At 39.6% G+C, this 15,187-nt stretch overlaps 1 protein-coding gene and 1 long non-coding RNA gene across 5 annotated transcripts in view; one reads left to right on the forward strand and one right to left on the reverse strand.

The window, feature by feature from the left end:
- The window catches only part of LOC105071296 (uncharacterized), a 361,750-nt gene extending 352,086 nt beyond the window's left edge, over window positions 1–9,664 (reverse strand). For 3 of the 4 annotated variants that reach the window (XR_012510268.1, XR_012510269.1, XR_006725886.2), the window contains exons 1-2: window positions 9,573–9,664; window positions 7,935–8,074 (exon numbers count right to left, since the gene is read on the reverse strand). This is a non-coding gene — a long non-coding RNA (uncharacterized LOC105071296). Of the gene's footprint in view, window positions 1–7,934; window positions 8,094–9,572 lie in introns of all 4 variants that reach the window. The other variant, XR_006725888.2, reaches the window with a different exon arrangement.
- A 231-nt stretch (window positions 9,665–9,895) lies between these two features.
- ADO (2-aminoethanethiol dioxygenase) lies at window positions 9,896–14,294 on the forward strand. The gene has a single exon (XM_010957932.3). The coding sequence runs from the start codon at window positions 10,269–10,271 to the stop codon at window positions 11,079–11,081; it is 813 nt and encodes a 270-aa protein (XP_010956234.3). The 5' UTR covers window positions 9,896–10,268; the 3' UTR covers window positions 11,082–14,294.
- Window positions 14,295–15,187: the final 893 nt, after the last annotated feature.

The raw sequence follows: 15,187 nt of genomic DNA on the forward strand, positions 1-15,187 counted from the left end.
TGCCCAGCTTTCCTGTGGAACCCAAAGGACCAGCAGAAGATGTGAGGCAGAGACAATCTCCTCCTAGGACCCTTTTTAGCCTTCGGGGAAAGCTCGACCCCAGACAGTGACACAGATGGTGCTCTCTTCTTAGTCAATGTCTGCAGCCAGGGTCAGATGTGCTTCCCGAGGTTCACCCCTTACCAGGGAAAGGAAAGGAAAGGAGTGACAGTGCCATCAGACTGTTTAATTTCCCCCAACCCTTTTTTAACAGAGAAAGGAAGAAAGCAATTCAGAATCCATTCTTCCATCACTTGGGCAAATTACACAGTAAATCCACATCTCTGTACCAGATTTTCTTTCTCCCTTCAGTGCTGTCCTCACTTCCCCAGAATATTCCACAGTTACCATCTCTTCTAGGAGTATATTCCAGAACATGCCTCCTTGAAAGAATGCAAAAGGAATAAGCCCCTTAGTCACTAACATGTTAAAATATTCATGATATCATCCTGGGTTCTGCTAAAAATACATTAATTAGATACAGTCTTTTGTCCTCAAGAAATGTATAATCCAATACATGAATTTCCTTTCCCATCCCTGTCCCTAATGGTGAGGAAATGGCCCAGGTGGTACCATCTTGGACCCCTACATCCTGCCTGAGCTCTGGGAGCTTCTGCCACTTTACCTCTTACAGGTTTAGTGATCATATTCATCAACCCCAGTAAGACATGTAGCTCAAAGCTGTGTTTCAAGAAACTAAATTGTGCAGGCTCATTTTCACAGAATTTTAAAACAAATATATCCATTTACTGTTGTCTTCTAAAATTCTGGTAGAAAGTTTCTTTGGTTAACAATTTATTAAGTAAAGTACTTTATGTCAGTAATATCATTTAAGGAATTGTTGCAAAATCTATAGAGCTTCAAGATAATAAGAGACTACTTATTCTGGTCTATATTATTTCATGACTGCTGACACCATCAGATAATTTCTATAATACACACTGTGTATGTTTAGAGAAGGATAATCCAAGAAGAACAGTATAGCATGATTCTGACTGTTCTGGACATGGTCAAGATAGGTTAACTCAGTTTAGATCAGCAGTTTTCCTATTTACTTTTTGATTTCTTTTTTTAATTTTTATTTTATTTTTTTAAAAAATTGGAGGGGTATTTTGTATTATTTACTTATCTATTTATTTATTTATTTCTAGAGGGGGTACTGGGGATTGAACCCAGGACCTCATGCATGCTAAGCACACACTCTACCACTTGAGGTATACTCTCCCCCCAGTCCTTGACTTCTATTCACCTTTTTTTGTTGATGGTAGTTTACATGTGTGCTTGAACAAATAAGGGCCAGGGTAGCTAACAATGAAGACTAGGTAATTTAATAAAGATAACAGAAATTTAAAATCATTAAAAAAATTTTCCTAGTTACTGTTTCCCTGGAACAATTTAAACTTCTATTCAGTCTTTTACCTTTTCTGTAATTACCACTCTGTGAAATCATGCATATCTACTTGAACTGGAAAAGCATATATCTGTCTGGTATTGTTAAAACAACAACAACAACCTTAAGGGAAACAAGCAAACTCAATATTTGAAAGCAAGATTGGGATCATTTTCATAGATTCCTGTATCCTGAGGAGAGAAGAGGCTAAAGCAGATTATTAAAAGGTGAACACTTACATAGCCATCAGTATTAATGCACTATTTTACTATTATCAATAATAAAACACTATCTTTATGTGAAAACTTGTGGGAAAATCTGAGCTGAGAGAATAAAGGTTAAAACCTAATACTAAATTGGAAAAATCAGTGCTGAAAAATTAGTGCCCTTGCCGAAAGGGACTAGTGTGAAATTTGTCAGTCAAGTATAATAGGAAGACAACTGTTTATATATGTGTTAAGTCAAAACTAAAAAAGAGAAACTATTTATTCCACTTTGAGACAAGGAACCTAAAAAAAAAAAAAGTGAGATCAATGCAGTATGTTGAACTATAGAGCCTGAGAGCAAGAACTGATGAAACAAACAAGAAAGAATATTCTATTTTACTTTGATGTTCAAATGGACTTTTGAAAACAGGCTGGATTAACCACTAGAAGGTATAACATCGGTAACTAGTTAAGGAGTCCATGACATAGTGAGCAGTGAAATGGACATAGGTAAGTCAGGCTCTGCAAAGATTCCTACAAAGGAGATGCCTGTTGTCTAAATCTAGCTGTGATGTGTGACGTATTCTGGCTTGCTCACTTTAGGAAGAAATCAGGAAATGAAGAGACAAGTGGCATTGGATGGCGCAAGAAAAATAAATAGAACCTATACTTAGAGGTTTGGTCTTGGTCCGAGTGCCATGATACAGTAATTCCATTAGGAAAAAAAAAAGTACACCAGACAAAAACTCAGTCTGAATCACTGAAATCTTACAGCTACATGGACACTCAGGGTGGAAGCTACTAACGTATTTATGACAATATCCTGAAACCAGATTCAGCATGCTAGCCATCAGATCTCCACATCTCTCCTATGTTTTAAAAAAGTTCTTTTTAATAGAGCATTATTTTAATCTTTAGAAAGCATTTTAAACTGAAAATCAGCCTGAACATCTACTTATGAGAGGCTATGAACTTCATAAGCAGGGCCATCCATTGTAGTACACACTGAGTTTTGCTAGAAAGTCCAGGAAGCTATCCTGTAGGCCTGAAACTGCCAATCAGGGATTGGCAACAATGCCAGACAACGATGGAGGAAAAGCAAGCTCGACATCACTCAGACCTCTTCCATTATTCCATCCAACATTAATGCCAGTGAAATTACTGTACCCATGGTAAGAGTAAAAATGATCATAACTTGGAAGGATTTGCAGTATTTTCTATGCATTTTTGAAACATCTTAATTCTGGCTCTGAATTATTTAAATTATTTTTCAAAACAGTAAATTGAATAAAACAAAGAGGCTTTATATAGTTCATGAAAGTTTTTCTATTTTGGAAATGAGAGTTTTGATTAAAACTGGCATTTCTGAAACTCTAATTGCTGGTTATTGCTGGGGAAAAAGAAATATTTCCAAGAAGCCTCAAGATAAGAAATTACAAGCCAATGTTCATATTCCAATCAGAAAAAACATTCTGTTTATACATTTTTAATTTTGCTTAAATAGTAAGCCATATATTTCTTCAATTAATTCCCAAACTGCTATTAACTAGCTAAACTAGTTTTCTAACATTGGGTTTAATTCCCCCAAATCTTATTAGATTATTAATAAGCAGAAAAGCATTTTTATAAGAACTCTCTGTATATTAAGGACTCTATAAATTTCTAATGGAATCAGACTGTTTTCCGATATGGCAAATGATATCCCTTTGTAATTATAATCTGCTCACAGAAACTTAAAAATGTCCATTTTTCAAAATCTATTTCTGCTTGAAATATAATGAAGTGTTTCAGTTTACATGCCCAGAATCCAGAGCAACACCAATGTCTCCTTGACATTAACACTTAGTAATATTAAGTCTTAGGAAAATGACCTTCACGTCTTTCTTTCTGTTCTCCCACATCTGAAAGCTCTCTTCCTTTGTTCTCCCCTCTCTTCTTTCTTTTCCTTTCTGCCATTTCCCCCAAATAGCAGATGGATGGGAAAGACTTATATCAGAGGAATGTGAGGAAAACTGTAATGATTCCTTCTGTCATCCATGAGACTAAAAACTCCCCAAACAGGAAAAGATGGCCAAGTGAGGGCTTTCATTTACTGAATTCTATCTCAAGCCCCTCCGAACATAAGATAAAAAAGAAAAAGAAAAAAGAAGAAAAAGATAAAGAAAAAGGTCATTTTTTGAAGGTCTTGCTTTTGGTGGATTTATGGAACTGTTTTCTTTCATTCAGGTTTGCTGAAAGCCACTGAGAAAGAACTCCAAATTGAGGTACATCTCTTGCTAGTTGCTTGGGTTTCACAAATAAAGCAATCATCAACATCAAGGAGTGTGCACTGCTTTTAAAAGCCCTATTTGTTTGACATAATATAACAGCAGGATAGCTAGGCAAATAAATGGCATTACTTAACATAATCACTTAATGTTGTGCAACCAATGTCAGGTTTCATTGCTTTATCACTTGCAAAGAATTTGATGATAATAAAGTTGATTGTTAGTGTGAAGATATAAATTGTTCAGTTGTTAGAGTTGTTAATGAAAGCAAAGGAACACAAAAGAGGAAAAATAGGTTTCAGCAGCCCAAATTCATTGCTAATTGTTTGTACATTCATTACAGGCTGACCAGGGCTAATTACCTAATTAAACTAAAGCTCTGCTGCCTTAGAGGAATTTCTGGAGCTGTGATGTTGGATGTCAATTACCACAGCAGTTCCTGTTGAAATGCGTAGTTAACTCAAAGCATGTTTTGCTTTTTCCAATAGCAACAATACATGGACTCTTTTTGCATGATAATTTATGCTTAGAATGAAAAAAAAAAAAGGTTTCCTCAAAAATTACTATGGAAATTTAATAATAATGGTAAACATTGTTTTAAAAAAGAGCTCTTGCTCATTTTATTCAATTTATATTCAGGAAGTGTCAAAATAATCTGCTTTAGGTAGAGACAACACAAAGGAGAAATCAAATATCACTGTATGCATGTTACTGAGGGTTTTCGTCACATGTTGTTTTAAAAAATACATTTAAAAAGTGTCTTTTGTGATGCTCTGCAGTATCCCACAGGATAAAATTATATTACTTAATTTCATGTAATTATAATTTTTTAAATTCATAGATTTTTTTAAAGCTGGAAGGCAAGTGGTAAATCATCTCAATTAAATTTTTCATTTTATAAATAAGGGAGCTGAGATTCCAAGAAGTGAAATGATATACCCAAAGTCACATACTAGGTTGCTAGAGCCAGTAGCAGAACTGGTATCCTGTCAGTCTACTGTTATCCTTCTTCCTTGACTCCTGCTTTTCACTTTTAAGTTATATTGTCATTTCTCAGACTTTCTCTAAATGCTGTAACAGAGGATCTAGTCGGACAAGGTTTTTGGCACCCCTCCAAAGAAACACATGTAATACTGTCCCTATTTACTTCAAGTCAGTCAAATGTCCCAGAATGTATTCTAAGATGAACACTCAAGGGAGCAGGTTAAAAAAACAAATTATTGTTTGCCTTGCCCAACTGAAAAGGAAAAGATGATAAACTTGTAGTGGATTTTATTAATCAGAGTGTTCAAGCAATTGAATTGATTTCTGCTATTTTGTTCCTAGGGAATTTGATCCTAGATCAATGTACCATAAACATCAAGCAATGTTTACTAAGCATCCCTTGAGAAAGGCATTTCCCAGGAAAGTACAATTTCATTCCGAAGAGTTTTCTCATCTTCACTTCCCTTGATTCTGGGCTATGGCATCTGTTCCCTGCAAGGACACAGAACTCTACCCCTACCCCTTTCGCAGTCATTTTTCAGGCAGGCATCAGCAATGAACATACAGTTTTTTTCTGCCAAGTTAAAGAGGATGATTTTCCCTTTCACTGCCTCTTGAAGATGAACATCAACTGTTTCACCACTTGCAATTCAAATTCATTAATTAAAATAAATATAAAGTAAAAATCTTTCTTTCAGCCAAGAGGAAAAGGACAGATGGGGAAGCGGAGGAGGTGGAGATAGCTGATGTCTTCTTTGAGGGAAAAAAATGGAAAAGAAAAACAAAAAAGCATGAAATTGGGGAAAAAGTTAATTAAGAGAGGTAAAGGGTGTTTAGACTTAATTTATAGTTCAGAACTATTTTGAGTCTCATAATAATTGTACTACTTAAAGAAGAAGAAAACCTCTCTAATATCTAATTGGTGGTGGTGGAGTGTTATAATATTAAGTCACCTCCAAAAACGGTAATACCTGGCCTTTGACAGTGCTTCAGTCTGAGCATAGTAAAAACTTCTCTCATTATTTACTTGTGAAAGCCACACGTTTTTTTTTCCTTCCTCCTCAACCTCACTCTGCCTGATCCTAATTTTAAATTTCTTTCTCCCTTGCCTCCCATTGCCTAAAAAAAGACACTGGCAAGGAAGAGATAAAGGAATCAGTTAAAGTCCTTCTTCATCCCAATCTTTACACACTGGTGTATGAAATCACACAGTTAGGAAACAAAGTTATACCACACAACCTCTGCAATTTATTAGTGCAATGTGAACACCTGAACTCTGACCTGAACACTACAAATTACGGAAGTTAACATATGTAACTGAACAGCGCACACACTAAAGTAATGTGATTTCAGATAACCACACAAAGTTAAATCAGAGTAGAGTGAAGCAGAGTTACTTTAGAAGATCTATGGTGTAAATAATTTAGATAAGTGAGATGAAAAAAATACATATGTTCGCCATGCCTAGAGCCAGTTTTTCTACCTCACAACTATATTTTTTCTTACAACTTGATGTTCACTCATGATAATGGATGAAAAATATATGCTAACATTTCTTAAAAACTGAAAGGAAAGCTACAATATAAACCTAAAATATTTCAAATATAATTAAATATAACTAAGTTACTCTAAAAGTAGAAAAATTGTTATCATTTACCATGTTCTATACTAAATAAAAAGGCAGGTAGAGGAGTAAGGGAGCAAGAGCTATTGGGGAAAAGAAACCTTCCCGCCCACTTTAAAAAAACAAGCAACTGTAGGCTAGGAACTCTGAGCATTTGAGGATGTCAGTACTTTTGTACTCTTTTGACCAGGTTCAAATCAAAAGAGATGGACAAAATGAATTCTGAAGAAAGGTTTGAGAAAAAGTCAGAAGAAAATAAGTCCTCATAAAGAAGAAGGCCAGGGAAAGAAGGATGAAAGACAAAATACAAGTCTAGTTTCCAAAGAATGAAGAGATCATATAAATGAGCAGGCAGAGTTAAGAAAAGATGTGCGACTTCAATAAAAAATTTTTAATTGATTAATTAATTAATTAAATAAAAAGAAAAGATGTGTGTGTGTATGCATGTTGGGGGCTCTTTCAATTCTTGCTTCCAAATTAATTAAGCAACCGTTAAAAAATTTTTTCAGCTTTACTCATGCTTCTTATGCTTCCCTCGTTCTTAAATTTAATAGTTAGACGTGGGCAGAGGGTGAGATTAAAGCTTTATCAGTCTTACCTATCACCACATAGCTGTCAATTCATGAAAAAGAATATGTGAAGAGAATATACTTTAAGAAATAGATTGCCAAAGCAATAGCTCATAAGCAAGCCCTGTCAGTTCCACCTACAAAAGAGATTTCTAATCTTTACACTAGTTTTCTTTTCTATAGATCACTGCCTTCAATTGGGGCAGTGTTTCTCCTCCCCAATGCTCTCTGAAAGCTTCTCACTACCTTTATAATTAAATTCAACTCCCTACCATGGCCCTCAACTCCCTACAACCCCCTAACCAGGGCCTATAAGGCCTATGTAGTATGGCCCTTGCCTGCCTCCCTAGTTTAATCTCCCTCCAGGAACTCTGACGGTCACTACATAGTCTGACCCCACCAGCTTTCATTCTTGTTCCCAATTATACCAACCTCTTTTCCACCTAGTCAAAGTCATGGTATCCAATAAATACTCTGTTTCACATCCTTAGGGCTATTTTCCTAGTCTTGGAATGCTCTGACTCCAGAGTTTTCCATGGCTGACCTCCTTAATATTCAAGAGCAGCTCAAATATTATCTGCTGGTCACCTCCGACAACCCAATAACACAACCATCCCCCTCAAAACACACACACACACACACACACACACACTCACACATACACAGAGTATCACACCACCATCCTGTTTTGTCTTCATAAACTTATTTCTGTCTGAAATTATGCCGCTCATTTATTTGTACCATATAACAACCTCCACCCCCGAAACACACACACACACATCCTTTGGGAATTCAGATATTCCTTGGCAAATCCCCAAAGCCTAGAACAATGCCTGGCACCCAACAAATACTCACTATTTATCGAATGATAGATTCCATCTATCCCAAACTTTCCACAAATCTTGTTGCTGTCTTGTATTTCTAGTGCTTGTTCACTATCACTTCTCTTTCCTTTGTCCTCTTTTCTGAATGTCTTTTGGTCTTCATTCTGCTTACTGCAACAAGGATGAATTTCTGTTAAATAAGTACAGACAACTACTGAGATTTAAAAGATTCGGCAATCAAACACATCTGTATGTTACTAAAACCTATGATCTATAGAGTCTGTAACTCCCACTAATTTTACCTTAATAAAGATAAAACCAATAAATAAAAGTCCAGATTTCTACATGAATAGAAGGTATTTTTCTCTTAAGTATTCACTTTAGAAAAAGACTGCATGAAATTTCATTACAAGATAAAATTTGACAGTACATTTAAATACCTTAACAATGGCAACCTCTGAAAATGAATAAACCTCAAGTCCTTTTCTTAAACAATCACCCCCTCAATCAAAATCAACAAATATTAAGAACTGGTTCACTGTTTATAGATCTAGCAGTGGTTCCCAAACTGGGCTGATAATTAAGAATCACTTGGGAGCATCTTAAAAAATAAAAATTCTGGGCCTCACACCAGTTCTTCTGAATCAGCATTTTTTTGGGTTTGGCCCCCCCAAATCTTTATGAAGCTCCCAGGGGGCCTCTGATGAGTAACCAGAATTCAAAATGACTGATTCCAGATTCTGCATAAATTGAGGACCCAAAAGGGTAGAGTCTGCTAAAGACAACTTATAAGCAGCACAGTAGGCTAGAAAAACAATATTCTAACTCCACATTTGGCTCTTTTAACACCAATTCAAGCTGCTGTTTGTGGTAAAACTATACTTATTTCTACCCTGATGCTTAGACCCTGTCAATTTACTATCCTCTTGTAACTAATTTCTTCATCTGCAAACGGGGAATAACAATAATGCCTACCTCTCAAGAGTTGCTGTGAGGATTAGATGTTAGTATAACATTCATTAGGTAATGTACTTAACACAATGCCTGGCATATATTGAGTACTCATTAGATAAGTTACACAGCCCATTAAAAAATCATGCTTTTTTTAACTGCAGAGAATTTAGTGAACCACTCCAATTACAAAATGAATAGGAAACCCATGTTTAGCTTTGGAAATCCAAAAGGACTTTAAAGTCAGGGTAAGTAAGGTTAAGGTCAAGAGCTTGCCTGATTCTGGCACAACACTGTTTCTCATAGGATGCCTCAGTATTATCTAGTGAACCGATCCTTGGATGAAGACCAGGAATCTATTTTTAAAAAGCACCCTCCTCCCCTAACCAGGTGTTTCTTAGGCAAACCAACGTTTGATAACCGTTAGTATAGAGTCAGTCACCACAGCAAATGGTCTCTCAAGCCCCAGCAAAGAACTATCGTGCTCTGTAACCAAAAGAACAGAGTCATCAGACCCTGATGCAAACAACAGCTGGGGACGGCTGTACAGAGCAACTGTGGCCATCACCAGGGACGTCGACTCTCATCTCCTAAGGAACTTAGAAATTTACGAAAGCGCAGTCCTGTAAGCCCTGTGACAGTGCTGCCTAGGCGGCCATAAGGAGCTAAAGTTAACGCAACAGCCTCCTTCCCAGGGCTATAGCCACAGGAGAGCGACCTTGGAAAGCTGAACAGGCCCGAGCGGCGCCAGAAGGTTAACGACCCTCCTGCCCTGTTCCTTGAGGCGGCGGCCAAGAGCCTCCAGCACGCCACAGGCCAGACGCCGGAAGTGCGTCACCCCAACCTGACGAATGCCGGGAGTTGTAGTTAACTGGCTATTTCTCTAGTGCCCCAATTTACCTTTCTTCAAATAAGCGAACACCTTGGGACCGTAATAAAGGTCGCTTTATGACCGACAGATGTAATCCTTCCCTTTCCCAGCTGACAAAGGGAACTCTCTCAGAGCGCATACGGAATACCGGACTACAAGTCCCAGCATGCTCTGTAAGGCGCCAGGAACGCCTGGCTACCGTCGTAGGTGCGGGCCGCCTGAATGGAGCTTCGGGCGTAAGACTTAGCCTGACACCGCCTGCGCGGCCGGTATCTGCTCCCGGAGCGTGAGTGTTGGGAGTGGGGCGTGCGCGTGCGCGTGCGCGCTCAGAGGGGGCGCAAAGCGGGCGCGCCCGGCCGTTGCGGGCGCGTGGCTGCTGAGCTTGGCGGCAGTGGTGCCGCGCGCCCGACAGGCCGGTAGTTGCGGGGCCTCCTGCCTCGCCCAGGGCTGTGGGCAGCCGTGGCGGCCGCCGGGGACCGCAAGGGGCGGAGGAAAGCTGGAGGTGGTGGGGGCCGGCCTCGGCACGCAGAGGAACAGCAGAGCATGCCCCCAGACAACATGGCCTCCCTGATCCAACGGATCGCCCGCCAGGCGTGCCTCACCTTCCGGGGCAGCGGGGGCGGCCGCAGCTCTTCTGACCGCTGCGCTGCGCCAGGCCCTGAGGCGCCGATGCCGCCAGGCTTCCCGGAGAACCTAAGCAAGCTGAAGAGCCTGCTGACCCAGGTCCGCGCGGAAGACCTGAACATCGCCCCCCGGAAGGCCACGCTGCAGCCTCTGCCACCCAACCTGCCGCCTGTCACCTATATGCACATCTACGAGACTGACGGCTTCAGCCTCGGCGTGTTCCTGCTCAAGAGCGGCACGTCCATCCCGCTGCACGACCACCCGGGCATGCACGGCATGCTCAAGGTGCTCTACGGCACCGTGCGCATCAGCTGCATGGACAAGCTGGAGGCGGGCAGTGGGCCGCGGCCGCGGGCCCCGCCGCCAGAGCAGCAATTCGAGCCGCCGCTGCAGGCCCGGGAGCGGGACGCGGTACGGCCGGGCGTGCTGCGCTCGCGGGCGGAGTACACTGAGGCCAGCGGCCCCTGCGTCCTTACGCCGCACCGGGACAACCTGCACCAAATCGACGCCGTGGACGGGCCCGCCGCCTTCCTGGACATCCTCGCCCCGCCCTACGACCCTGAAGATGGTCGGGACTGCCACTATTACCGGGTGCTGGAGCCTGTCAGGGCCAAGGACGCCTCCGGTTCGGCCTGTGAGCTGCCCCGAGACGTGTGGCTCTTGGAGACCCCGCAGGCCGATGATTTCTGGTGCGAGGGGGAGCCCTATCCAGGTCCCAAGGTCTTCCCTTGAAGCTGCTGGCGCCAGGGAGCGGTGGGCCAGAGACATGCCCTACTCAGATCTGGGCCTGGCCAGCCGTGACCCACCACAAGGGCTCTCTCCCTTCCCTCATGCCTGGTCGTTGGATCTACTGGAATGGGCTGTAGCCACTTCCTCGGGAGCCTTGGAAAGCTTCGGCGCCTGGACTGCAGCCACCGGGCACGGTTTTGGGGGCGGGGTAGGCGAGGAAGCTAGGTTGTTTCCTGGCTCTGTCACTGCCACCAGGGTTTTGATTTGGGGGGTGCGGGGAGGGGGCAGGGGACTTATCTGAAGCGCTTCCATCTTAAAGCCATAATGAAAATTCTCTTTCCTCTGTCCCCCACCCTATACAAAATACACTTAAGTGGTTTTCTCAGTCCCCTCCTTGGGTAAATAGGGTTTGTTTTCCACATACGTGCTTATGCCCTTTTACTCTTTATTGTTATAGTGCTAACTTATTGACTTTGCATGACCCAGTGGTTTGGATTATTTTTAGTTCAAGTCATTGGTAAAGCTAGGTTTAAAGAGATGAGTTACTGTTTAAAAGTGAGCTGTCTGGCCTAATTAATTCATTGTAAAAATGAATCATATTTCCAGAGTTGGGGGATTATCCCCAAAACATGACTATGCATGTAAAGGACAAGATTTATTTTCTTTCCTCTTTTTGCCCAGTAGCCACATCTGGTTTGCTCCAGCAGCATCTATTAAGAAATTCAGCACCTGCATATCTCAGTGACAAATGGTCACTCAGAGCTTATCTTCCCCATGAGTCTCCAGATCTGTGAATTGAACAGATTTCTTGTTGCAGATTTCATCTTTAATGCAAAAACTATATTATCCTCAAGTGACTTTTTTTGTCTTAGTGTACTTTTAAGAAGTAATAGAGTAATTTTGTATCTTCTAACCAGAAGATTCAAAGGAGCTGAATCTGTATGCTTCCAAACAACTTGAATGTAGAACATTCGTAGTCAGCTGTTGAATTCCATGCCCCTGTTTACTTCTAGTATTTTCATGCAAAAGTAGAGGAAAATGTTGGTGACTGTTTCAAACTCTCTCCAGTGTTAATGTTCCAGAGGGCTGGTGGTTCCAGCTGTGTTGTTCGTGGTAGTGTTTGCAGAACTCTCCCTCAAATAGGAGAGAGCCAGTGCTTGCTTCATCTAGGGTGGTGTTTCTGTAGGAAGAGAGAGAAAGCACAGATGATCAAGGTTAGAGAATTGAGAATTGACCTTACTGCTGGCCATTTTAGGGCACCAAAATTTGGGACAAAACACTCCCAGCCTCTCGAAATGAACAGTTGTACTATTTGTGACTGGTTTTATTTTTGTCCTTTAAATAGGGTGAGCAGTTTTACCTTGTTTACAGATGTATTGACACCATTTGCTTCAGGCCATGAAGCACTCTTGTTTCCCCCTTTTTCCTATTTATAGGATTAATTTTTTCACGAAACTTTTAATAAAAACAAATTGTAGAAATAAACACATTAAAATTTGCCCAGCTGTCGTCTAAGCCTTCTTGATTGACTTGCCCATGTGGCAATTGAGTTCTAATATCTGTAATAAACGGGGATTTGCAATTGGTGGGAAGTGATGACCCTATGTAGGGAAGCAATATGTGTCTGTCCCTCTTTTTGCACACTGGGTTACAGAGGCCCACAGTGAAGGAATATTTGTTCCCAAATTTAAAAATTGAAAAAAAAGCAAAATTTTAACAAATGACTTTTTTTAAACAAGATGCTACTCAACATGATATGCCACTGAGTTGTAAAACCTGACGCTGGCATAATGCAAAGCATTTCCTCTAGGTTTGCTAAAATTGTTTTATGGTAGTGTCATATTCTGATGGGGTTTAATATACCTTAGAGGCAGTTTGAAGTAAGTCATCGTGCCATTCAGTTTGAAATTAAATTCTAAATATGCAAATGATTTTCTTTAAAATTGTTCACAAAATGAGTCTTTGTCATAGCACAGTGATGAATGTGTATGGTTATCAATCACATACCTCCCTGTTTTGAATTACATTGTGGCAAAAAGTTGATTAATTTATAAAGATTGTTGATAGTGATGTGTGTGTTATAATACAACCTGGAGTACATTTAAGTAACCTACCAAAACTCATTCTGGCAATAGGACAGTAGTAAAGGAGAAATTGTTTTTTCCAAACCTCATTATGATAAATTTTGAAGTTCCCAAGTACAAGCAAGTTGAATGAAAAAGACTAAGGTGCTTTTCAAAAGAATAACTGAAATTGTCGCAGGCCAAACAAGCAATATATCTCTCTAGCTCTGTAAGAATAGTGAAACTTTTGGTTCACTAATAAATTCTGAATTAATTACTGGTAAAAACAGAATTAACTTGTTTTAATGAGCCACTAAGGAAAGAATATTCTTATTACAAAAGCAAAATGTGGTGCAGAATAGCCTTGCACCTTTCTATAGAAACTTAAACATGACTTGATGTGCTGCTGTTGTGTTTCCATATGTTCCTGCAGCGAGTAACAACTGTGGGAAAAGTTGTCTTCGCTTACAAAGACTGATGAGCACAATAATACTAATCACTTAACTTTTCTGTTGAATAACAAATGCAATAATTGCCTCTCATGGATGAAAAAAATTGTCTAATACTTCTAAGTATCTACCTATTACGTTATGGGGATTTTTTTTTTATTAAGCCTGATTTGCATGACTTGAGTTTACACCAACTGCTGTTTATCAATGAAAATGGTGAACCTATTTTTAATGTAATATGTGTTTGTCTGCAGGAGTAGGTTATGTGAACTTTTACACTAATGGCCCTTAATTTCTCCCAGAACCCACACATTTTATTCCTTCTTTTGCATTGTCCCCTTGTTGGTGCTTTGTCTAGGCATCTCAGGAGGACTCTCATCACTCATCTATTCCAAATGACTTGGAGTCTTGTGCTAAGGTCTACTGTTGAACAAAGAAGCAATATGTCTTTAATTCAGGGCTCTGCCCATTGCTGTTCAACTCTTAACTTGAGGGCAGTGCCACTCCTGTAACTCTCCTGTTCTCAGTTCAGAACTTCAGGTTACAAACAGAAGCTGACCACTGATCTTCCAGTGCAATGAGCGTCAAAGATGGAAATAATTTGTTAAGCCCCTTATAGATACTGAATCTTCTGATCCAGGGATGTTTACATTTCCAGATTAAAATCAGTGTGCTTATGGACAATAAAGGCATGTTTGAAATTGTTTAGAGGTAAATCTTATTTGATTATTGCAAAATGGAGAACGAAAACATTACTTGCTATGATGTCTACATTTTAATTACTTTTATAGGTTCGTGGTCTATATGGTAAGATGATGTTGTACTAAAAACTGGGGGTCTTCTGCAGTTTCTAAAGTCCAGGTAATAATATAAACTTAAAATAGTTTATTTCCTTGAGAGTGATCTTTGAAACAGCCTGATTGAAAACACATCTGAAATTATTTAACATGTAATTATACTATTTTGCTGCAGCAACAAAAAAAAACTCCTTTTGTATTTAACCTAAGGAAAATAAGCTAGTGCAAGAAAACAAATACTTTCGTCCACGAAGGACTCTTTGGACTTAGATATTTTTCTTGCCTTTCCTTTTTCTGTAAAATTTGTTTAATTGTAGTTTGGATTGGCAGCATTTTAGGCACTTGTAATGATACCATTCTTTTCCACCCGCCCCCCCCCATTTGTACTGGACTATTAAAACATCACTACAGCCATTTTAATATATACCAATTTGCCTTAGTTTCATTAGCAATAGGATATTAAAATTAAATAGCCTGGTTTATGAATAATTGGAAACCTTATTTAAGTTTAATGGACCTATTTTAATGTGCACTGAACCATCTCAAATGCATTATGATCTTTAAAGAATTGCTCTCCGGAAGTTTATTTTTATTAAGAATTCCCAGTAATAGATGAAATATCAATAATAATATTTAATATAGCATATTGAATAAAAGAAAGAAGACTTAGCTTTACATGCTTTATTTTTGAGCAAAGTAAAAAATGAGACACCTGTGAAAAGTACGCTGAATATTTCTAGCAGAGTAAAATCTGATTAAAGATTGACCTAACATGTTGAAATCAAGTAGTAAAACCCACA

This window comes from Camelus bactrianus, chromosome 11, assembly GCF_048773025.1.
Source record: "Camelus bactrianus isolate YW-2024 breed Bactrian camel chromosome 11, ASM4877302v1, whole genome shotgun sequence".
NCBI lineage: Eukaryota > Metazoa > Chordata > Mammalia > Artiodactyla > Camelidae > Camelus > Camelus bactrianus.

What these genes read in the sequence shown, in the direction of transcription:
- ADO (XM_010957932.3), top strand. Translation starts at nt 10,269, where the DNA reads ATGCCCCCAGACAACATGGCCTCCCTGATCCAACGGATCGCCCGCCAG.